The sequence below is a fragment of the Salmo salar genome, chromosome ssa10, assembly GCF_905237065.1.
Source record: "Salmo salar chromosome ssa10, Ssal_v3.1, whole genome shotgun sequence".
Classification (NCBI taxonomy): Eukaryota; Metazoa; Chordata; class Actinopteri; order Salmoniformes; family Salmonidae; genus Salmo; species Salmo salar.
In genome coordinates, this window is record NC_059451.1 from 94,071,777 (window position 1) to 94,095,591 (window position 23,815).

Here is a 23,815-nt window from a genome sequence, read left to right on the forward strand (position 1 = left end):
TGGTTGTGTGATGCAGTTAAAAAACACTGTCACAAGAAATAAAAGTCACTGTTAGAAAGTTCTTTTGACAATTCCTGCCTGATAAGTGCTGCTGTTTTTGGGGGAATGGGGAAAATATTTTAAAACATTACACGCTCAGCGTGAGGACGTGGCGGTTATTAACCAATCAAAAGGCCGAAACTGTCCTGAAGTGGAGTAATGGACGAGCGGTATGGCACAAGCTAATCTTAGTACAGGAAACGACTTTACTACGGCGTTGGCGATGGGTGTGTATCCGGAGTAGATAACGACGTTGACGGTCAAAATCGAAAGACTTCAGAAAGACCGGTGAGTAAAATATCACTTTTACGTCTACCTAAATTCACAGTGCAGCTCTGTTTTTCTCTTGCTACATTGTTGTAACATTAAAGTTATACACTGACATGAGCATTGCATTTATTTCATCAACAGATGTCGAGCTAGCAAGCATGCTTATTTGCTAACGTTAGCTTACTTGCTAACTGGCTGCACAGCAGGGTAAGACTAACATAAAGCCAACTAGCTATCCATGTCATGTAAAACAAACCGTAGCTAGTTCAGCCAGAAACGGTGGAGCCACAGATGAGTAGGGGAAACTGAGTTTGTTATAAATATCTTTGGTGGAACTAGTTAACTAGCTACATCATCTTATCACACACTGTCACTGATCACGTTGATATCAGGCTAGATTTCTAGCTTGCAAAGGCCGTTACAACAGTAACGTTACCATTAGTATGGTTAAACTAAAGATGGTCATGACGAATTCCTGTCGTAAACTAAATGCACTGTCACAATCATATTGTTGTTGTAAGCATCTCTCTGTCGTGTGTGTCAGAGTATGGCGCTGCGGCCGTTGGTCATGTGCTTTGCGCTGTGCGTGGTGTACGCCTCCAGTAAACCCACCATCGAGAAGAAGGACCGTGTCATTCATGACGACCTGCTTAGCAACCGCAACCATGACGACGCAGATAACTTTGATTATGACCATGAAGCGTTTCTTGGACAGGATGAGGCCAAGACCTTCGATCAGCTCACACCTGAAGAGAGCAAGGAGAGATTGGGGTAACACACCCACACACAGAAACACAGATGCTGCATCTTGTTTAGAAGGAGAGGAATAGATTTGTATAGAAAAGATGGATTTACACCCTTCATCTCTCTCCCCCTACAGTATGTTGGTAGAGCGTATAGATGAGGACAGGAATGGGTATGTGTCAGTAGAGGAGATGAGGAAGTGGATCAAACACAGTCAGAAGAGGTGGATCTATGATGATGTGGACCGCCAGTGGAAAGGTCATGACCTTAACGGAGATGGACTGGTGTCCTGGGAGGAGTACAAGAATGCCACATACGGATACATACTGGGTACGGACACACACTCTGAAACGAGTATAAGAATGTAACTTACGACCCCTGACAAGTGCCTTTTTACTGGAAGGTCTGACTTAAACTTTTCTAATTGGTATCTGTGCCCCTAAGATGATTCAGACCCAGAAGATGGCTTCAGCTACAGACAGATGATGTCACGAGACGAGAGGAGATTCAAAATGGCCGACCTGGACGCGGACCTGAAGGCCAATAAAGAGGAGTTTACAGCCTTCCTCCATCCTGAGGAGTACGACCATATGAAGGATATAGTTGTACTGGTGGGTCACACAACCACGCACACTATTAATTTTGGAATACAAACACGATTTCTTTATTGTCGAAGGTAGCCAGCCAGTAACATCTTTGTGCCAATACCCTCTCCTGTAGGAGACCATGGAGGACATTGATAAAAACGGAGACGGCTTCATAGATCTGGAGGAGTACATAGGTGAGTTATAACCTGTAATTACACCTGAATCAGTACATGGGGGACACATAGTTATAACATGTCATCAGCATCTCTCTTTTCCTCTTCTCTTCCCTCTCTCCTACCCCTCCTCTAGGTGACATGTATAACCAGGAGGGTGATCCTTCAGAGCCAGAGTGGGTGAAGACAGAACGAGAACAGTTTACTGAGTTCAGAGATAAAAACAAAGATGGCCACATGGACAAGGAGGAGACCAGAGACTGGATCCTCCCTTCAGACTACGACCATGCAGAGGCAGAAGCCAAACACCTTGTCTACGAGTCAGATAACGACAAGGTGTGTGTGTGTGTGTGTGTGTGTGTGTGTGTGTGTGTGTGTGTGTGTGTGTGTGTGTGTGTGTGTGCGCGCGCGCACCGGAACAGTGCGCATCTAACCAAAGATTGTTTTCTCTCCCCCTCTCTCTGTAGGACGGCCGTCTGACCAAGGCAGAGATCCTGGAGAAGTATGACCTCTTCGTTGGCAGCCAGGCTACTGATTTTGGAGAAGCCTTGGCAAGACATGATGAATTCTAACCCTCCACTTCCCACACAGGGTTGGGCTCAATTCCAGGTCAATTAGGTCATGGAGTTGAAATCCCAATTAAAAATAAGTGCACTATATGGAGAATAGGGTGACGGTTGAGACGGAGCGTTTCACTCCGATGCCTAGGATAATAATTGGATTTCCTGGCCTATTATACAGACTAGTGAATACATCACTTTGTACTAAGTAGTGTACGAGTTTGGACATCAAGACACACCTCCTGGTTTGGCTCCACCTCCACCGCCACCATCCTCTCGTCCAATCCGGACAATGGAAAGGATATACAGTATTTCCTTTGTCTTCATTTGCAGATCAACTTTGTTTTTGTAAAAAGTGACAGAATACAGATGTTAGTGTTTGTTTTGTTAGCCTTGTTTGAACAATGTGTCAGGCGTGCAATGAAGTGCAGAACTGTGCATGTTGTGGTCATTTCAGTTTTCAATTCAGGAAGTGAGTCAAAATTCAATAGAAAACAAACTGAATTGATCCCAACCCTGGTGTGTGTTCTGCTATGCACTGGACTATGAAGGGGAGATGTACAGTGCCCTCCACTAATATTGGCACCCTTGGTGAATATGAGCAAAACGGGCTGTGAAAAAAAAAAAGTATTTGTTTATCCTCTTGGTCTTTCAAAAATATTCACATAAATCTAACCTTTAATTAAAGTAAAATAATTTGAAAAAAATATATCATAGAACAAATATTTTTCTCTGTGTGCCACAATTATTGGCTCGCCTTCATTCAATACTTTGTGCAACCTCCCTTTATCACGATAACAGCTCTGAGACTTCTATAATATGTAATGAGGTTGGGGAACACATGGCAAGGGATCTGGGACAGAATCTGTCCAGATCATTGTGGACTCTCTTCAGCTCATCCCACAGGTTTTCTGTGGGGTTTAGGTCAGGCTGGGATGGCCATGGCAAAACCTTGATTCTGTGGCCAGTGAACCATTTTTGTGTTGATTTTGAGGAGTGCTTTGGGTCATGTACTGCTGGTGGGTCCAACCATGGCCCAGTTTATATCTGCTGGTACTTGTCCATGATACCATGTTTCCTAACAAGTTGTCCAGGGCCTTTGGAAGAAAAACAGCCCCACAACATCAAAGATCCACCACCATACTTCACATTGGGGACTTTTCTGCATGGCTATCTTTCTGTCTATGCCAGACCTACCTCTGGTGTTTGTTTCCAAAAAGCTCTATTTTGGTCTCATCTGACCATAGAACCCAGTTCCAGTAAAGTTTTGCGAAATGTAGGCACTTGAGTTTGTTTGACAGCAAAGGCTTTTTATGGCAACCCTCCCAAACAACTTGTGGTTATGTAGGTGCGTCTGATCGTAGTTTTGGAGACTTTCGGACCCCAACACCCAACTAACGTCTGCAATTCTCCAGCTGTGATCCTTGGAGATTTTTTGGGCCACTCGAACCATCCTCACTGTGCGTGGGGTCAATATAGCCACACGTCCTCTTCCAAGCCGTTTGTTAACATCTCCAGTTGCTTTAAACTTCTTACTTATTGACCTGATAGTGGAAATGGGCATTTTCAACCATTGAGACATTTTATTATAGCCATTTCCTGATTTGTGCCGCTCAAAAACCTTTTGTCGCACATCATTACTGTATTCTCGGGTCTTTCCCATAGTGATTGATGATGGGAATTTGGCCTGTGTCACCTCATATTTATACCCCAGTGAAACAGGAAGTCGTGGCTTACCACTTATGTGTTCCTAATCACTCAGGTGAACTTAATGTAAAATATTAATGTGAATATACTTCAGTTATATTTTACCTATAAGAATTTCTAGGGGTGCTAATAATTGTGGCACATGTTTCGTAGAAAAATGTTTATTTCACAATTTTTTTCAATAATTTTACTTCAATTAAAGGTTACATTTTTGTGAATATTTTGAATGAAAGACCAAGACGATAAACAGTAGACATGTTTTTTCACAGCCCGTTTTGCTTATATTTACTAAGGGTGCCAATATTAGTGGAGGGCACTATAACACGGTCCACTCTATAAGCTACTACCACAAACTGCTCTTTTGATTTCATTGGCTAGCAGTGTCTTCATACCACCACTCCCCATATGTGGCCAATCCTCCCAGGGTTAGGGTTAGTGGTTGTAGCCCAGGGATCATCAACTAGATTCAGCCGTGGGACGATTTTTATTCTATTTTTTATTGAGTGGATGGTCGGTGGGCCAGTTCCTACATGTGTGTAGGAGCTTGGCTCAATTAGGGGTTAGATCAGTTATTTTTACTTCAGTCTGGGCACCCCCTAGGTTGTACATTTCTGATCTAGTACCTGTACTAGCACAACATATACAGGGCTGGAACAAAAATGCGAAACCTTGTGTTTCACTCAAGGACCAGAGTTGCGAAACACTGGATGGGAAACTGAGAGAAACTGTAGGACTCTTTCGTTCTCTGATTCTATGTGTGTGTCCCTCCACTGAGTGCCTCCTTTTGTTTTATTTTGGTATCTACTGAATTCTCTTCTGTACTACACACACATACCACACACACACACTACATATGTTTGGAGGCTTATTAAAGTAAGATTTCCCCTGTCCAGTCTTCTTCCCTAGTTATAGTTGTCAGACTGTATAATCATTTTATAACACCTGATACTTAGTGTATGACCCTCTATAACCACTGTTATTGATCTGGTTCAACTTCCCTTAAACCCTCTGCCATCAGGACTACATGATAATGACATGAACAGTCATAACTGTTGGTATAAAGTCCGTTTTGATAAACTGACACCAAAAGTAGGACTTTTTATGACATGTTATGTCATGTTTTCAACAGTGTTATTTATGTAGGTCTTATGGACAAAGGGTTCTGGTAAAGTTTCCATTGTCTTTATAAAATATATGTTATAATATATGTTATAATAATGTATATGCTATAGCTGTTTTTTACATGATCAATCCAGCACCATGCCTATCAGTAGTGATTACCCTGTACATACCTTGTCACCTGTTGCCTTGTTGACAGTGTGTGCTGTTGTCAATCAGGTGGAGAAGTGTTTTTCTGATTAAAAGGATGTTGTGGAGGTTTTATACAAGTATAACTAATCATTCTAATTCAAAGGGTGCTTGCTCTGTTACCCTTATCAGATCGTTTTAGACCAATCTGAATCGAATCTATTTGACCACATATGTGACAACCAAGACTAGAACCTTGAGGCCAACCTAGACATTTGATTGAATTGCCATTCCGTTTATTTTTAAAATGGGAAAAATAATTCAGTTGTGGAATCTTATAACCTTATCTAAACTAATGACCCTCATATAGCACCTACAATCACTGAATATCTTCACCTTGGACACATTCATCAATCAATACAATGGCTCTGTCTACAGAATATTCGGCAAGGTGAACAACAGGTTTGAAATCATACTGCTTCACAGAGTTCTGTGTATGTGTGTGTTAATGTATGTGCGTCAATTGGTGCATCTCTATCTCTGGTCAAGGTGAACTGGGTGGGGCCGGAACTTGATACCGGCGTTGCCGCAGAAACCGCATCCTACAGTTCTAATTCAGGCAGCAGCATCTACACATAGAGTATCGACCTCTGGAAGCACACACACACAATGCATACCGGTTTGCAGTATATACATGTGCAATCACACATACAAACAGTAATGTATATGTAGTATATGCATGCACAGTCACACACAGGCATACCAGTCATCCAGTTGGAATGTAGATGCTTTCTCCTGCTGAAGTCTCAGTATGCTAACGAGCCTATAAAAAGCCATGTCACCAAACCATGAATATTCATCCATGTCCAATGTCCCAGCGAAGGTGACCTGTAAGGGCGCAGCAGAGGTTACAAGGGGCAGGGCTTAGATTAGAGGGACTCAACCCCCTGGGACCCACCCCATCGGACAGAGCATTCATATCCCCATACTAATACACACACGTTCACACAGCCAACCAGAGATGCCCTCTCTCTCTTGCTCTCTCTCTCATTCCCTCTTTCCTGTCATACCTGTGCTCCTTGTCTCAGAGACTCCGCTGAATGAACAGAAGGTTAAAACAAACAACAAGAAGCTGCCACCCCTCCTCACCTCCCGTCCTCTTTCCTGATCCTCTCCTCATCCTGTCATCTTCTCTCTTTCTCTCTCTCTCTCTCTCTCTCTCTCTCTCTCTGTGTGTGTGTACCTGAGAGTCATACCTCTCTCCACCCTGCATCCAGTCAGAACCAAGGCCAGGACATACACACAAAGGTAAGACTCCCTCTCCCCTCTCTTTCTATCTCTCTTTCTCTCCCAAGGTGTGGTCAGTGATGGTGGTTGAGGTGACGGGTGTGGTTGGGTTAGGGTTATAATGTTGGGTTAATGTTAGATTACAGTCGGTCAGGGTTACAATGTTGGTTTAGGGATAGATATATGTTAGGGTTACAATGTTGGGTTAGGGTTAGATATTTGACTGTGGATCAGGGTTAATGTCATTTCCAGTTTTGGTTGTAAATGGGAGGAAATCAGAACCATGTTATCTTCAGCTTAACTCTTTATTTAATCAGGCAGGTCTAACTTCTTATGTATAGTGAGGACCTAAGAGAGTGGGTTAGAGAGTGACACAGTTTAGCCATGATGGAACAAACTCGTTATAAGACAACACACTGTGGAAGTGACTTGTCATGCACTTGTAGTATGTACCTATTAGTAGCATAGCATGCTGAAGACAAGCAAAACATCCGAAATAAATCCAAAGTGATTTTCTTCCTGATTAGCAGCAGTGATTAGTGTAGTTGTGTCTCTAGTGATGACATGATGATATCAATGTCATTGCGTATTACATTTAAAATATACATATATTGTCACATGTTGTTTTACACCAGTTATAGAATGCTAGACTGTCTTCATTGAATATTTTCTGCTAACATTGATGATGGTTAAGAGCTGAGTGAGTCAGTTTCCCAGACTCAGATCTGAAAAACATAGAAGGGGTAGGGATCAAGGTGAAGGGGTAGGATGTGAATTGGGACCGTCCCTACTCTGGACTAAAAACATTCTCACCTCCTCTCTCCAGAGATCAGACACTCATGATGTCCTTTCTCTGTCCCCCTCTCTTCCTCCACACCTCTCCCCCATGTGTTGTGTTGTCAGCAGGTTTGACAGGGGACAGGGTTGTGTATCTTATGTACAGCAGGCCTTAGTGCCAGACCAGCAGAAACACAAGAGGCCATCTGACACACACACACACACGCACACGCACACGCACACACACAACTAGGACCACTCTATAACACATACGGCTGGATGTTTCTCAAAACTTGGTGCTGATCATTAATATGCAGTATTCCACACTAGTTTTGTAATAAGTGTCTATTTGAAAAGTTTGTCATTTTTGTCCAGATATCTGGAATGTTGCAGTACTGTGAGTTACTGTTAAATGAACAATCTGTAATTTAAACAGCCTGCCCTGCCACTTGGTTTGGCATTCTGAAGGATGGGGCTGGGAAATCTAACCACTCACTCAAATTTAAAGACAGAGCTAGTTTGGATGCAAAAAGTGACATTTTTTTAAAGACTTTCCTTCTCTTTGTGTCTTTCTCTCTCTAGGTGATGACAAGTAGTCATAGGGTCATCCCGGCACAGCCCAGCCCCTCACACCTGTTAATCAACCCCAATGCCTCAGCAACCCCAGAACCTGGGCCCGGAGGCCACACCTCCACAAAGTTTATGAGCGAGTTGCACTCCCTCCACAGTGAGTAACAACCAATCAGGGTGGGTTTCTAGAGCCTTCGTAGCACTAAGTTCAATTTTAGAACCAAGTTAAAGTGCAGTTGAAGTACTCAACTGAGAAATAAAATACTCTCACAAGCTAGTGAAACCCTCCTGTGTTATGTAAAACATTTGCTATTAACATATTATTAACTCTGTGTGTGTGTGTGTGTGTGTGTGTGTGTGTGTGTGTGTGTGTGTGTGTGTGTGTGTGTGTGTGTGTGTGTGTGTGTGTGTGTGTGTGTTTGCAGTGCCCTCGTGGGCTATAGGAGCTCTATGCGTGGTGAGTGTGTGTCTGGTGTTGTCATGCTGTTTGTGTGTCTGGAGGAAATGTCTGAAGAAGAAAGACACAGAGAAGGAGAAGAAGGGCAAGAACGGCTTGAACATGGACACTGAGCTGGAGGGAGGCAACTCTGAGGTATACATACACACACATTGCAGAGTATCAACTCCCCTGTGGAGCGCTGCACAGAAACGTTTAATAAAAAAGCGTGGCTTAATACAACTGAGGCTGTGTATGTCTCTGCTGGTTACTGAGTATCAGGCTTCACCTATATGTGTGTGTGTGTGTGTGTGTGTGTGTGTGTGTGTGTGTGTGTGTGTGTGTGTGTGTGTGTGTGTGTGTGTGTGTGTGTCCTGTAGCCCCTGAAGGATGAGGGTGACACAGAGACCGGATTGACTGGCAGGGGAGGAGGAGGAGCCTAAAGAGGAAGTGAAGTTGGGCAGACTGGAGTTCTCAATGGACTACAACTTCACAGAGAACACGGTGAAGACTCCTTGTTTCAATCCCTGCTCTAAGACATCTGATTCAGCTAACCAAGTGGAACAGCAGATTAACCAGTCTGAGGAACAACAAATCACTCCATCAGAGACATGATATAGATGTGGGTAAATTCTCTCTCCCTCTCCCTGTTTCCTCCCTCTTTCCTCACCCTACCCTCTACCCCCTTCCCTGTCTGTAGATGGTAGTAGGTATCCTGCAGGCCTGTGATCTCCCTGCCATGGACGTTGGGGGAAGTTCAGACCCGTATGTTAAACTCTACCTTTTGCCAGACAAGAAGAGGAAGTTTGAGACTAAAGTCCACAGGAAGACACTCAACCCAACCTTCAATGAGACTTTCACCTTCAAGGTACGCCTAATTCCTGACCTCTGACCTCTAAACCCTAACACTGACTCCACATTCAACAAAGTGTTTGTGTGTGTATGTGTGTGTATGTGTGTGCGTGCGCGTGTTTGTGTGTGCATACTGTATGTGTGTGTGTGTGTAGGTACCGTACAATGAACTTGGAGGCAGGACTCTGGTGATGACAGTGTATGACTTTGACCGTTTCTCTAAACACGACGCGATTGGAGCGCTACGAGTACCAATGAGCAGCCTGGACTTCAGTCAGATGACACAGGAGTGGCGGGAACTGAAGAAGGCAGAGAAAGAGGAGGTGAGAATGGAGAAATTAGGACAATAGATAGAGTGAAAAAAAGAGATGGAAGAGATATATATATATATAAATAGGAAAGAAAGTCACAAAGTTACAAATCATTTAACTCCACAAATTTAAACAAAGAATTCACAGAAAGAAAGAACAAAACAAAAATGTCAGTATTCCCCCTCCCATACCTCTCACCCTCTCTCTCCCTCTCCCTTCCCCACTCCCCTTTTTCTCTCTCTCCAGTCAGAGCGTCTGGGTGATATCTGTCTTTCTCTGAGGTACGTTCCTACAGCAGGGAAACTAAGCATTGTTGTCCTCGAGGCCAAAAACCTAAAGAAGATGGACGTAGGAGGACTATCAGGTGAGCTGTGTGTGTGTGTGTGTGTGTGTGTGTGTGTGTGTGTGTGTGTGTGTGTGTGTGTGTGTGTGTGTGTGTGTGTGTTAGGCTGATCTCTGTCTCCTCTGTCAGACCCCTATGTAAAGATACACCTTCTGCAGAATGGAAAGAGACTGAAGAAGAAGAAAACCAGCATCAAGAAGAACACTCTCAACCCTTACTACAATGAGTCCTTCAGCTTCGAGGTGCCTTTCGAACAGATACAGGTATGCTCTCTCACCACACAAAAATACGCACAAACACACACACATTCTCTCTCTCTCATCCCTTACTACAATGAATCCTTCCTCATTGAGGCCCTTCGAACATAGGTTTGTGTCTGTGTTTGTGTGTGTAGAAGGTGCAGGTAGCAGTGACAGTGTTGGACTATGATAAGATTGGGAAGAATGACGCTATCGGGAAGGTTTTCCTAGGCGGAGCCAGCAGCGGCACAGAGCTCCGTCATTGGTCAGACATGCTGGCCAACCCCCGCCGGCCCATTGCTCAATGGCACGGCCTCAAAGCAGAGGATGAAGTCAACGCTGAGCTGGCTGCCAGGAAGTGATGTCACATCCCTAGGCAGCTCTCTGTAGAAGACTACTTTATATTGATGCATACTGACTTTGCCCTTCTACTCCTACCCACTTATAAACTCCCAAACCCTGATACCCATCCACCATTCATGACCCCCCCCCAAACCCCCTCCTCTACTGTGGAAAGTATTTAAGACACATTACTATCTGGGACATTAGCATGTATATATCATGATAATACTGTCAAACATGTACATTATACTATGTTATTAAACATTCTAAGATTGTTGCTCGTGTAAATCTTCACTCACATCAGATACACATCACTGGCCAGCAGAGGGAGTCAAAGTCTTTTACACACACGCACACGCACACACACACACACACACACACACACACACACACAGTTACACACACACACGATCTCATTTATAATTGAATTAAAGTTGAATTACTGAAAATCATACAGATTGAACATTAAAGTAGGACTATATTTAAAAAAATCAAAGGTAGCCTACATTATTCAGTTATTGCATTTGTAATGTCCTAATCTCAGATAATCTATCTACTTCAGTTAGGGCACTATTTTCCTGCGCATTGAGAGTTGCGGTATTTCCGTCTTTTCACTTAGTTTGATGTCACCTGTTTGGTACAAAAACTATGCACACACACACACACACACACACACACACACACACACACACACACACACACACACATATATATACACACACACATATATATACACACACACACACACAGTTACACACACACACGATCTCATTTATAATTGAATTAAAGTTGAATTACTGAAAATCATACAGATTGAACATTAAAGTAGGACTACATTTAAAAAAATCAAAGGTAGCCTACATTATTCAGTTATTGCATTTGTAATGTCCTAATCTCAGATAATCTATCTACTTCAGTTAGGCCACTATTTTCCTGCGCATTGAGAGTTGCGGTATTTCCGTCTTTTCACTTAGTTTGATGTCACCTGTTTGGTACAAAAACTATGCACACACACACACACACACACACACACACACACAACACCTGCGCGCAAGTGCACTCATCATCCATCTGAGGGGCTCGCTCAACTTCCTCTGTGCGCGTGGATGTCAACCGCGGGAAGCTCGGTAACGAAAAGAGATCACTACTCCCCAGTCTGCCTTGTGAAATGTTCGGTTAACCTCCCGGTGGATGAGCTCTGAGATGAACGGTCAGCGGAGAGTCAAACTGTTTCTTCTTTCGTGGTATTCAGTCCTCCAGCTGCTGACAGCACAAGGTGAGTCTCCCAACGACACATGCGCATAATCCCTATTTCCTAACTTTTCCAGCTGATTCATTTATCCAATGTTTCAGCGCTTTTGACATTTTAAATGTGTCATAGTCTACGTAACTTCATTTCAGAGGCCAGCAATTTAGGATCTGCGCTATATCCGTGATCTCGATTAAAAAAGTTTATTGACGTTTGAACATTATGAAATATCGGATGATTTTACTGTTGCTGTATGACATTTATTTTTTTGTCCCTCTTTAGTGACATTAATCACATAATCAACCGACACTGTAGTTGTGTAAATAATTCTTATTTATGCTGTTTAAATATGTGCAATACTGATTCTACTGATATGCAGGAATGGTTCTGCATTTTGAAGATGTCTGTTGTTGTAGATATATTTGTTATGTGTTGTGATAGTGATATTTAAATATATATATATATATATATATATATATATATATCACCTTTATTTAACCAGGTAGGCAAGTTGAGAACAGGTTCTCATTTACACCTGCGACCTGGCCAAGATAAAGCAAAGCAGTTTGACACATACAACAACACAGTTACACATGGAGTAAAACAAACATACAGTCAATAATACAGTTGAAAAATAAGTCTATATACAATGTGAGAAAATGAGCTGAGATAAGGGAGGTAAAGGCAATAAATAGGCCATGGTGGCGAAGTAAATACAATATAGCAATTAAAACACTGGAATGGTAGATTTGACAGTAAATGAGTGTGCAAAGTAGAAATACTGGGGTGCAAAGGAGCTAAATAAATAAATAAATACAGTAGGGGAAGAGGTAGTTGTTTGGGCTATTTATAGATGGGCTATGTGCAGTGATCTGTGAGCTGCTCTGACAGCTGGTGCTTAAAGCTAGTGAGGGAGATAAGTGTTTCCAGTTTCAGAGATTTTTGTAGTTCGTTCCAGTCATTGGCAGCAGAGAACTGGAAGGAGAGGTGACCAAAGGAGGAATTGGCTTTGGGGGTGACCAGAGAGATATACCTGCTGGAACGCGTGCTACGGGTGGGTGCAGCTTTGGTGACCAGCGAGCTGAGATAAGGCGGGACTTTACCTAGCAGGGTCTTGTAGATGACCTGGAGCCAGTGGGTTTGGCGACGAGTATGAAGCGAGGGCCAGCTAACGAGAGCGTATAGGTCGCAGTGGTGGGTAGTATATGGGGCTTTGGTGACAAAACGGATGGCACTGTGATAGACTGCATCCAATTTGTTGAGTAGGGTGTTGGAGGCTATTTTGTAAATGACATCGCCAAAGTCGAGGATCGGTAAGATGGTCAGTTTTACGAGGGTATGTTTGGCAGCATGATTGAAGGATGCTTTGTTGTGAAATAGGAAGCCAATTCTAGATTTAACTTTGGATTGGAGATGTTTTATGTGAGTCTGGAAGGAGAGTTTACAGTCTAACCAGACACCTAGGTATGAGTAGTGATGCTGGACGGGCGGGCAGGTGCAGGCAGCGATCGGTTGAAGAGCATGCATTTAGTTTTACTTGTATTTAAGAGCAGTTGGATGCCATGGAAGGAGAGTTGTATGGCATTGAAGCTCGTCTGGAGGGTTGTTAACACAGTGTCCAAAGATGGGCCAGAAGTATACAGAATGGTGTCGTCTACGTAGAGGTGGATCAGAGACTCACCAGCAGCAAGAGCGACATCATTGATATATACAGAGAAGAGAGTCGGCCTAAGAATTGAACCCTGTGGCACCCCCATAGAGACTGCCAGAGGTCCGGACAACAGGCCCTCCGATTTGACACACAGAACTCTATCTGAGAAGTAGTTGGTGAACCAGTCGAGGCAGTCATTTGAGAAACCAAGGCTGTTGAATCTGCCGATGAGGATGTGGTGATTGACAGAGTCGAAAGCCTTGGCCAGGTCAATGAATACGGCTGCACAGTACTGTTTCTTATCGATGGCGGTTAAGATATCGTTTAGGACCTTGAGCGTGAGCCTATACATTGTGATAGTGTGTGTGATGTTTTATTGATGGCATTTTCTTGTGTTTAGAAGCTCAGAGCCAACTGACAGAGACAGACGGAAGACTACAGAGGTGAGATGAGTGGATGAAAGGAAAAGAGAAACTCATCCCCTCCAGGGATTTATTCATTCAATGTCATGACCAAGCTGGTGTGTGTGTGTGTGTGTTTGGCTGTATTCAAGGGGTCTTAAGTGCATTTAACTTCAGTTTGCATGTTTCTCTTCATAATGTACGTTTCTCTCCGTGTGTGTGTGTGTGTGTGTTTGTGTGTGTGTGTGTGTGTGTGTGTGTGTGTGTGTGTGTGTGTGTGTGTGTGTGTGTGTGTGTGTGTGTGTGTGTGTGTGTGTGTGTGTGCAGGAGGGCTAATGCACTGCGGAGGAAACGGGATCTCCTAGGGGAGGAGGTAGGTACACTACACCTAAGAGAAGCAGAGGTCAGGACTCACTCAACACACTGACCAGCACAAAGATGCCTTTGTAGGACACACACACTGGGGCAACTACACAAACACACAAACAGGGCTAGAGATACACAGCGGCGTAGTGGAGGGTAAAGGCCACGTTTTGTTTTGCACGGTTGTTACCCACCTTTACAGAAAAATAGCATTGAAAGTACAGATTTACTTTTTTCACCGTGGCCGGCCACCTATTTCTTTACCACTACATCATTGGATACACACATACTACACACACTATACACACAGTAGGTATGGTAGGTATGTATGTGTGTGTGCTCATCAGTGCTCTCTCCTCTCCAGACATTCAGTCCTCTTCTCTCTGAAGCAACTCTCCCTCGCAGTGTTCTACATAATTACACAGCCCGCGATGCCTCTTCAGGTAGACACACACACACACACACACACACAGGGTGAGGTTGGGTCAACGCGGCTACAGAAAAGACTAAAAAGCAGTCTGTCTTGTTAAGAATCATTTGTTCTCAAAAGTATTTCCAGAGAAGATTGAGGAAAGATGGTGTGTGTTTTACCAGAGTACTGCGGCTGTCTGAATGGGGGCTGGTGTCAGGAGGGGGGGGTGTGTGACTGTGCACAGTTCCAGGCCCTCGGAGACCGCTGCCAGATCAGTGAGTAACACACACACTCCACAATGCGTGTCTCATTTTTGTGTGTGCTTAGTGCGTGTGCGCGTGTGTGTGTGTGTGTGTGTGTGTGTGTGCGTGTGTGTGTGTGTGTCTACATGAGGGTTAGACCGACACGTCAATCAACAATCATTAATAAGCTGCATTAAATTAATAACCACATTCACACAAACACCCCCTAGTCCATATAGTGTGTGATTAAGTCTGGAAGATTAGGGTTGAGTTTCTGTAGACTACATCAGAGCTGGATCAATTACAGCCTCTACACTAGTAGCTTGCCTGAGAATTTCATTAGTGTTTCCCTTGCCCAACTATGGTTGGTTTTGGTGGGTTTGGTGACGCAACGGTAATATGAAGTGTTGCTGTTGGGTTCTCGTCCCGAGTGAGGCAGACAGGGACCAACTCTGTTACACAGTGTTCCTGTTAACCAAATACCTACCTGGTTAAAGCACCACCACTGTTACACACTGTTCCTGTTAACCAAATACCTACCTGGTTAAACCCAGACAGGAAGACCACGTCAGTGACTCAACCCACTCAAGTGACGCACCCCTCTATGGACGGCATGGAAGAACACCCAGTAGGCAAAAGGAGTGACTCCAGCCTCTGTAAAAGGGTTAGAGGCAGAGAATCCCAGTGGAAAGAGGGGAACCGGCAAGGCAGAGACAGCAAGGGCGGTTCGTTGCTCCAGCCTTTCCGTTCACCTTCACACTCCTGGGCCAGACTATACTTAATCATAGGACCTACTGAAGAGATAAGTCTTCAGTAAAGACTTAAAGGTTGAGACTGAGTCTGCGTCTCTCTCACATTGGTAGGCAGACCATTCCATAAAAATGGAGCTCTATAGGAGAAAGCCCCTACCTCCAGCCGTTTGCTTAGAAATTCTAGGGACAATTAGGAGGCCTGCGTCTTGTGACCGTAGGCGTACGTGTAGGTATGTACGGCAGGACCAAATCGGAAAGATAGGTAGGAGCAAGCCCATGTAATGCTTTGTAGGTTAGCAGTAAAACCTTGAAATCAGCCCTTGCCTTAACAGGAAGCCAGTGTAGGGAGGCTAGCACTGGAGTAATATGATAAAATTTTTTGGTTCTAGTCAGGATTCTAGCAGCCGTATTTAGCACTAACTGAAGTTTATTTAGTGCTTTATCCGGGTAGCTCGGAAAGTAGAGCATTGCAGTAGTCCAGCCTAGAAGTAACAAAAGCATGGATTAATTTTTCTGCGTCATTTTTGGACAGAAAATTTCAGATTTTTGCAATGTTACGTAGATGGAAAAAGCTGTCCTTGAAACAGTCTTGATATGTTCTTCAAAAGAGAGATCAGGGTCCAGAGTAACGCCGAGGTCCTTCACAGTTGTATTTGAGACGACTGTACAACCATCCAGATTAATTGTCAGATTCAACAGAAGATCTCTTTGTTTCTTGGGACCTAGAACAAGCATCTCTGTTTTGTCCGAGTTTAAAAGTAGAAAGTTTGCAGCCATCCACTTCTTTATGTCTGAAACACAGGCTTCTAGCGAGGGCAATTTTGGGGCTTCACCATGTTTCATTGAAATGTACAGCTGTGTGTCGTCCGCATAGCAGTGAAATTTAACATTATGTTTTCGAATGACATCCCCAAGAGGTAAAATATATAGTGAAAACAATAGTGGTCCTAAAACGGAACCTTGAGGAACACCGAAATTTACAATTGATTTGTCAGAGGACAAACCATTCACAGAGACAAACTGATATCTTTCCGACAGATAAGATCTAAACCAGGCCAGAACTTGTCCATGTAGACCAATTTGGGTTTCCAATCTCTCCAAAAGAATGTGGTGATCGATGGTATCAAAAGCGGCACTAAGATCTAGGAGCACGAGGACAGATGCAGAGCCTCGGTCTGACGTCATTAAAAGGTCATTTACCACCTTCACAAGTGCAGTCTCAGTGCTATGATGGGGTCTAAAACCAGACTGAAGCGTTTCGTATACATTGTTTGTCTTCAGGAAGGCAGTGAGTTGCTGTGCAACAGCTTTTTCTAAAATTTTGGAGAGGAATGGAAGATTCGATATAGGCCGATAGTTTTTTATAATTTCTGGATCAAGATTCGGCTTTTTCAAGAGAGGCTTTATTACTGCCACTTTTAGTGAGCTTGGTACACATCCGGTGGATAGAGAGCCGTTTATTATGTTCAACATAGGAGGGCCAAGCACAGGAAGCAGCTCTTTCAGTAGTTTAGTTGGAATAGGGTCCAGTATGCAGCTTGAGGGTTTGGAGGCCATGATTATTTTCATCATTGCGTCCAAGAGATATAGTACTAAAACACTTTAGTATCTCCCTTGATCCTAGGTCCTGGCAGAGTTGTGCAGACTCAGGACAATGGAGCTTTGGAGGAATACCCAGATTTAAAGAGGTGTTACACAGTGTTCCTGTTAACCAAATACCTACCTGGTTAAAGTACCACCACTGTTACACAGTGTTCCTGTTAACCAAATACCTACCTGGTTAAAATACTACCACTGTAACACAGTGGGTCTAGTTGGCAGGTCTGGGAATAGTACAGAGACAGGGGTTTCCTGGAACTGAGCAGCTTTTAGTGAGCTGGCACTGTGTGCAACCAACCTCTCCATAGCCTCCTACACACAAAGACAGACCAGTGCACCTTCAAGCTGATTCAGAGTTGAGATAAGCATACACAACTGTGTGTGTGTGTGTGTGTGTGTGTGTGTGTGTGTGTGTAGTTCCTAACCAGGGCCAGGACAGAGATGGGATCTGCAGGTCTTGGGGTCAGTACCACTATGAGACGTTCGATGGCAGCTACTTCTACTACCCTGGGACCTGCTCCTACATACTGTCCCAGGACTGCCGCTCAGCCACACCACAGTACACAGTGTGGGTCCATAACAGCCGTGTGTGTGAGGGCAGTGTGTACTCCTGTCCCAGGGCTCTCAGTCTCTTCTTCCCCAACGAGGAGGAGATCCACATCTCTGGATACCAAGTCCACCAGGGGGTCGCAGGTTAGTAGGCTATGGACAAATGTGTGTGTGTGTAGGGCGGCAGGTAGCCTAGCGGTTAGAGCGTTGGTCCATTAATCGAAAGGCCGCTGGTTTGAATACCCAAGCTGACGAGGTGAAAAATCTGTCAATGTGCCCATGAGCCAGGCACTTAACCCTCATTTTGTCCAGGGGCGCCGTACTACTATGGCTGACCCTGTAAAACAATGTTTCACTGCACATATCTGGTGTATGTGACAATAAAGCATCGTAAAAAAATAAATCATAATAATCCGTGTGTGTGTGTGTGTGTGTGTGTGTGTGTGTGTGTGTGTGTGTGTGTGTGTGTGTGTGTGTGTGTGTGTGTGTGTGTGTGTGTGTGTAGGCTGAGCCTACCCCAGACAATAGGAGGTGTGTTTATAGAGCGTCTGGCTGACTACCTGTTGGTGAAGAGCGTTTTTGGCTTCTCTCTGGCGTGGGATGGGGGGAGCGGAGTATATCTGAAGATGTCTGAACAGCACCACGGCACCCCCTGTGGCCTTTGTGGGAACTACAACAACCTGCCCAATGATGACCTCACCACAGCCCGCGGTGAGACACACACTCGCACACCTCATCAAAGCCCACTGTAAGACTGGACAGACGGGTCCGACCAGTCTCTTATCCTCCCTCCTCCATCCATCTCTTATCCTCTCTCTCAGCACCCAATCATCCCTCCATCACAACCTTTCTCCTCTCAGCACCACAGGGAACCATTCTAGTTATTATTACTGAGGGGGAGGCCCTAGTCCTGTAACCTGAGAGGAGAGGAGAGAGGAGAGCAGAGAGGAGAAATGGGCAGCAGGTTGCTTAGTGGTTAAGAGCATTCGGCCAGTAACCGAAAGGTCGCTGGTTCGAATCCCACTACTGACTAGGTACAAAATCTGTAGATGTGCCCTTGAGCAAGGCACTTAACCCTAATTGCTCCTGTAAATCATTCTGGATACGAGCGTCTGCTAAATGACGTGGAGGTAAATGAGAAAAGATGGAACAGAGGAAACCAGAGGAGAGAGTAGTTCTTCTAATATACAGTTGTTCTATTATATTGGATTATAGTCAGGCATGTAGAGGGAGGAACCTTAACCGTGTGTATGTGTTTCGTGTGTGTGTGTGCCTGTGTGTAGGCGTGCAGACAGAGGAGCCAGCAGTGTTTGCTAACAGCTGGTCAGTCGATCTGCCCCATGAGAGAGGCTGCCCTCTAGTGGACATAGACTTCACTGGACCCTGTCACTCTGAGTCTGACATGGACGTAAGACCTGTCTGTCTGTCTGTCTGTCTGTCTGTCTGTCTGTCTGTCTGTCGCTTGAACCTGGCTTGTCCATGTACCTGTGTTCTGTGTGCTTATTTCTGTGCTTATTTCTGTGTTTTATTGTAATATGTTGATGTAAAAATGTGTGTGTGTGTGTGTGTGTGTGTGTGTGTGTGTGTGTAGGATGCCATAGAGAAGTGCAGTGCTCTCCTGTTCTTCCCCTTCCTGTCCTGTCATGAGAACATCGACCCAAACCCCTACGTGGCTAGCTGTGTCTCCGACCTCTGTGTGTAAGTTAGTCCAGAGTGTTCATGTGTCCTGTAAGTCAGAGGGTATTTGATTCCTCCATGTCGTCAGAGTGTTGTCTGGCTGTTCTCTGACTGTTGTCTGACTGTTGTCTGGGGTTATCTGAGTGTTGTCTGACTGTTGTCTGGGGTTATCTGAGTGTTGTCTGACTGTTGTCTGGGGTTATCTGAGTGTAGTCTGACTGTTGTCTGGCTGTTCTCTGACTGTTGTCTGACTGTTGTCTGGGGGTTATCTGAGTGTTGTGTGACTGTTGTCTGGAGGTTATCTGACTGTTGTCTGGCTGTTCTCTGACTGTTGTCTGGGGGTTATCTGAGTGTAGTCTGACTGTTTTCTGGCTGTTCTCTGATTGTTGTCTGACTGTTGTCTGGGGGTTATCTGACTGTTGTCTGGCTGTTCTCTGACTGTTGTCTGGGGGTTATCTGAGTGTAGTCTGACTGTTTTCTGGCTGTTCTCTGATTGTTGTCTGACTGTTGTCTGGGGGTTATCTGGGGGTTATCTGAGTGTAGTCTGACTGTTGTCTGGGGGTTATCTGACTGTTGTCTGACTGTTGTGTGGGGGTTATCTGGGTGTAGTCTGGCTGTTGTCTGGGGGTTATCTGAGTGTGGTCTGACTGTTGTCTGGGGGTTATCTGACTGTTGTCTGACTGTTGTCTGGGGGTTATCTGACTGTTGTCTGGGGGTTATCTGACTGTTGTCTGACTGTTGTCTGGGGGTTATCTGACTGTTGTCTGGGGGGTTGTCTGAGTGTTGTCTGACTGTTGTCTGGGGGTTATCCGACTGTTGTCTGACTGTTGTCTGGGGGTTATCCGACTGTTGTCTGACTGTTGTCTGGGGGTTATCTGAGTGTAGTCTAACTGTTGTCTGCTGTAATTAGGTCAGATGAGGAGGAGACGTTTTGCCGTGCGCTGGTGGAGTACGCACGAGCCTGCAGCCATGTAGGATACCCTGTACGAGAATGGAGAGACAGCTTCCCATCCTGCAGTCAGTAATGTTACACTAACAACCCAAACCTTCAACTAACCTTGAGCTAACCTATTACTACAGTCAGTCTTTAATTTGACTGTTCCATAGATGATGGCTGTGAGGAGAGTTTTGTCCATAGAGACTGTATCAGCTGCTGCCCTCCCACCTGTACCTTTGATAAGGAGTGTCTAGGAACTAACCTGCACTGTCTGGATGGATGCTACTGCCCTGATGGTACACTCATACACACACAGACACACACACATAAATGCAAGCGCGCACAGACACAAACGCACACACACTCCCTCTCACCCTCTGTGTGTCCGTCTGTCTCAGGGTTGATTCTGCAGAATGGGACTTGTATCGCTGTGTCTCAGTGTCCTTGTGTCTACCACGGCACCTCATACACACAGGGATACACTCTGGAGCAGGGCTGCAGCGTCTGGTGAGTGTGTGTGTGTGCGTGTACGTGTGTGTGTGTGTGCGTGTGTGCGTGTGTGTGTGTGTGTGTGTGTGTGTGTGTGTGTGTGTGTGTGTGTGTGTGTGTGTGTGTGTGTGTGTGTGTGTGTGTGTGTGTGTGTGACTAACCTGTGGTGTGTTTACAGTGTGTGTATGGGCGGAGTGTGGAACTGCACGGACAACAACTGTACAGGTGAGCTGACCATGTCATACAGTATATTATCACAGCTCATAAGTGGGATGATACAATGTCACATCCTCTCTCTCTCTCTCCCTGTCCACCCTCATCTCTCCCTGTTCACCTTCCTCTCTCTCTCTCTCTCTCTCTCTCTCTCTCTCTCTCTCTCTCTCTCTCTCACTCTCTCTCTCCCTGTCCACCCTCCTCTCTCTCTTCTCTCTCTCTCTCTCTCTCTCTCTCTCTCTCTCTCTCTCTCTCTCTCTCTCTCTCTCTCTCTCTCCCTGTCCACCCTCATCTCTCCCTGTTCACCTTCCTCTCTCTCTCTCTCTCTCTCTCTCTCTCTCTCTCTCTCTCTCTCTCTCTCTCTCTCTCTCTCTCCCTGTCCACCCTCATCTCTCCCTGTTCACCTTCCTCTCTCTCTCTCTCTCTCTCTCTCTCTCTCTCTCTCTCTCTCTCTCTCTCCCTCTCATCTCTCCCTGTTCACCTTCCTCTCTCTCTCTCTCTCTCTCTCTCTCTCTCTCTCTCTCTCTCTCTCTCTCTCTCTCCCTGTCCACCCTCATCTCTCCCTGTTCACCTTCCTCTCTCTCTCTCTCTCTCTCTCTCTCTCTCTCTCTCTCTCCCTGTCCACCCTCATCTCTCCCTGTTCACCTTCCCCTCTCTCTCTCTCTCTCTCTCTCTCTCTCTCTCTCTCTCTCTCTCCCTGTCCACCCTCATCTCTCCCTGTTCACCTTCTCTCTCTCTCTCTCCTTCCTTTTCTCCTCTCTCTCTCTCTCTCTCTCTCTCTCTCTCTCTCTCTCTCTCTCCCTGTCCACCCTCATCTCTCCCTGTTCACCTTCCTCTCTCTCTCTCTCTCTCTCTCTCTCTCTCTCTCTCTCTCTCTTCTTCCCTGTCCACCCTCATCTCTCCCTGTTCACCTTCCTCTCTCTCTCTCTCTCTCTTCTCTCTCTCTCTCTCCCTGTCCACCCTCATCTCTCCCTGTTCACCTTCCTCTCTCTCTCTCTCTCCCTCCCTCCCTCTCTCTCAGCGGAGTGTTCAGTAGTAGGTGACGTGTTTGTGACATCGTTCGATGGGAGGATGTTCCTGCAGCCAGGGGCGTGTCAGTACGTCTTGGCCAAGAGCCGCAGCGGCAGCAGATTCACTGTCACACTGCAGTATACCACCTGCACGAAGGTAACACACACACACTGCAATATACCACCTGCACGGGGGAACACACACACACTGCAGTATACCACCTGCACGAAGGTAACACACACACACCGCAATATACCACCTGCACGAAGGTAACACACACACACTGCAATATACCACCTGCACGAAGGTAACACACACACACTGCACTATACCACCTGCACGAAGGTAACACACACACACTGCAGTATACCACCTGCACGAAGGTAACACACACACACTGCAGTATACCACCTGCACGAAGGTAACACACACACACTGCAGTATACCACCTGCACGAAGGTAACACACACACACTGCAATATACCACCTGCACAAAGGTAACACACACACACTGCAATATACCACCTGCACAAAGGTAACACACACACACACTGCAGTATACCACCTGCACGAAGGTAACACACACACACTGCAATATACCACCTGCACGAAGGTAACACACACACACTGCAATATACCACCTGCACGAAGGTAACACACACACACTGCAATATACCACCTGCACAAAGGTAACACACACACACTGCAGTATACCACCTGCACGAAGGTAACACACACACACTGCAATATACCACCTGCACGAAGGTAACACACACACACTGCAATATACCACCTGCACGAAGGTAACACACACACACTGCAGTATACCACCTGCACGAAGGTAACACACACACACTGCAATATACCACCTGCACAAAGGTAACACACACACACTGCACTATACCACCTGCACGAAGGTAACACACACACACTGCAGTATAGCACCTGCACGAAGGTAACACACACACACTGCAGTATACCACCTGCACAAAGGTAACACACATATACAGCCTGACACACTGTGTGTGTGTGTGTGTGTGTGTGTGTGTGTGTGTGTGTGTGTGTGTGTGTGTGTGTAGGCCCAGCAGCAGGTGTGTATCCAGTCAGTGACGGTGGTTCTGGATGAAGATGCTAATCACCAGGTGACGCTGACCCGAGAGGGGGAAGTGCTTATAGGTGTCAACCCCGCCCCGCTTTGCCCTACACCGGTGGTATGATACAATAAACTTTATTGATTCCTTTAATAATACTCCTATGGTATGTAGAAGGATATGGATATGAATACCATCAAGTAGCATGTATAGAGAGAACAGTAACGGTTCCAACACACAGCTTTGCGGAACACCTTATTGTACGTCTGACTTAATGTGTGTATATGTGTGTAGATGTAGTTGAGGTACGGAGGTTAACGTCAGTGTTCGTCCAGCTGAGGACGTTGTTTGGCCTGCGTCTGCAATATGACGGGCGTGGTGGGCGTGTCTATCTACAGCTGGACAGCCAATGGCGTAGCAACACGCTGGGCCTTTGTGGAACCTTCAACGGAAACCTGCGGGATGACTTCCTGTAAGGAAACACTACTTCCTCTCATGCTGACCTCTGACTCCTATCAGTAGATGGGTTTTTGGCATTTTTATCTGAGGAAGTTGAGTAAAAGAGTATTACATGAAGAATATTCCTGAAATGTTGGCTGGCCTGTGTAGGTCTCCAGCAGGGATGATAGAGGGGACTCCCCAGCTCCATGCTAACTCCTGGAGAGTCTCATCTGCTTGCACCGCCCCCGTCAAC

The 23,815-nt window shown here is 45.3% G+C and overlaps 3 protein-coding genes and 1 long non-coding RNA gene across 5 annotated transcripts in view; all 4 read left to right on the forward strand.

Annotated features, from left to right (window-relative positions):
• Nucleotides 1-110: 110 nt before the first annotated feature.
• LOC106561219 (calumenin-B-like) lies at nucleotides 111-5,463 on the forward strand. Of its 2 annotated transcripts, XM_014124936.2 has the most exons (8): nucleotides 176-327; nucleotides 451-516; nucleotides 854-1,080; nucleotides 1,190-1,383; nucleotides 1,498-1,664; nucleotides 1,774-1,834; nucleotides 1,950-2,149; nucleotides 2,281-5,463. In XM_014124936.2, exons 3-8 carry the CDS (start codon nucleotides 857-859, stop codon nucleotides 2,383-2,385), a joined length of 951 nt encoding a protein of 316 aa, XP_013980411.1. In that variant the 5' UTR covers nucleotides 176-327; nucleotides 451-516; nucleotides 854-856; the 3' UTR covers nucleotides 2,386-5,463. The 2 variants fall into 2 exon arrangements, with proteins under 2 accessions (XP_013980410.1, XP_013980411.1); XM_014124935.2 differs by lacking the exon at nucleotides 451-516 and having other exon boundaries at nucleotides 111-327.
• Nucleotides 5,464-6,379: 916 nt separating this feature from the next.
• LOC123724469 (uncharacterized) lies at nucleotides 6,380-8,548 on the forward strand. The gene is made up of 3 exons (XR_006757031.1): nucleotides 6,380-6,636; nucleotides 7,975-8,119; nucleotides 8,388-8,548. It is a non-coding gene; the product is annotated as an uncharacterized lncRNA (long non-coding RNA).
• A 327-nt stretch (nucleotides 8,549-8,875) lies between these two features.
• LOC123724562 (synaptotagmin-1) lies at nucleotides 8,876-10,505 on the forward strand. Its single transcript, XM_045688733.1, has 6 exons — nucleotides 8,876-8,902; nucleotides 9,099-9,266; nucleotides 9,406-9,573; nucleotides 9,808-9,925; nucleotides 10,034-10,167; nucleotides 10,299-10,505. The coding sequence occupies exons 1-6, from the start codon at nucleotides 8,876-8,878 to the stop codon at nucleotides 10,503-10,505; spliced, it is 822 nt and encodes a 273-aa protein (XP_045544689.1).
• A 1,086-nt stretch (nucleotides 10,506-11,591) lies between these two features.
• The window catches only part of LOC106561225 (otogelin-like protein), a 57,599-nt gene continuing 45,375 nt past the window's right edge, over nucleotides 11,592-23,815 (forward strand). Inside the window, 14 exon segments of the mRNA XM_045688734.1 lie at nucleotides 11,592-11,612; nucleotides 14,514-14,592; nucleotides 14,744-14,836; nucleotides 17,572-17,847; nucleotides 18,016-18,022; nucleotides 18,209-18,414; nucleotides 18,987-19,111; nucleotides 19,295-19,401; nucleotides 20,291-20,397; nucleotides 20,488-20,613; nucleotides 20,716-20,824; nucleotides 20,985-21,031; nucleotides 23,416-23,593; nucleotides 23,731-23,815. The exon segment at nucleotides 23,731-23,815 is cut by the window's right edge and continues 49 nt beyond it. Coding sequence (XP_045544690.1) covers nucleotides 11,592-11,612; nucleotides 14,514-14,592; nucleotides 14,744-14,836; nucleotides 17,572-17,847; nucleotides 18,016-18,022; nucleotides 18,209-18,414; nucleotides 18,987-19,111; nucleotides 19,295-19,401; nucleotides 20,291-20,397; nucleotides 20,488-20,613; nucleotides 20,716-20,824; nucleotides 20,985-21,031; nucleotides 23,416-23,593; nucleotides 23,731-23,815 — 1,566 coding nt within the window.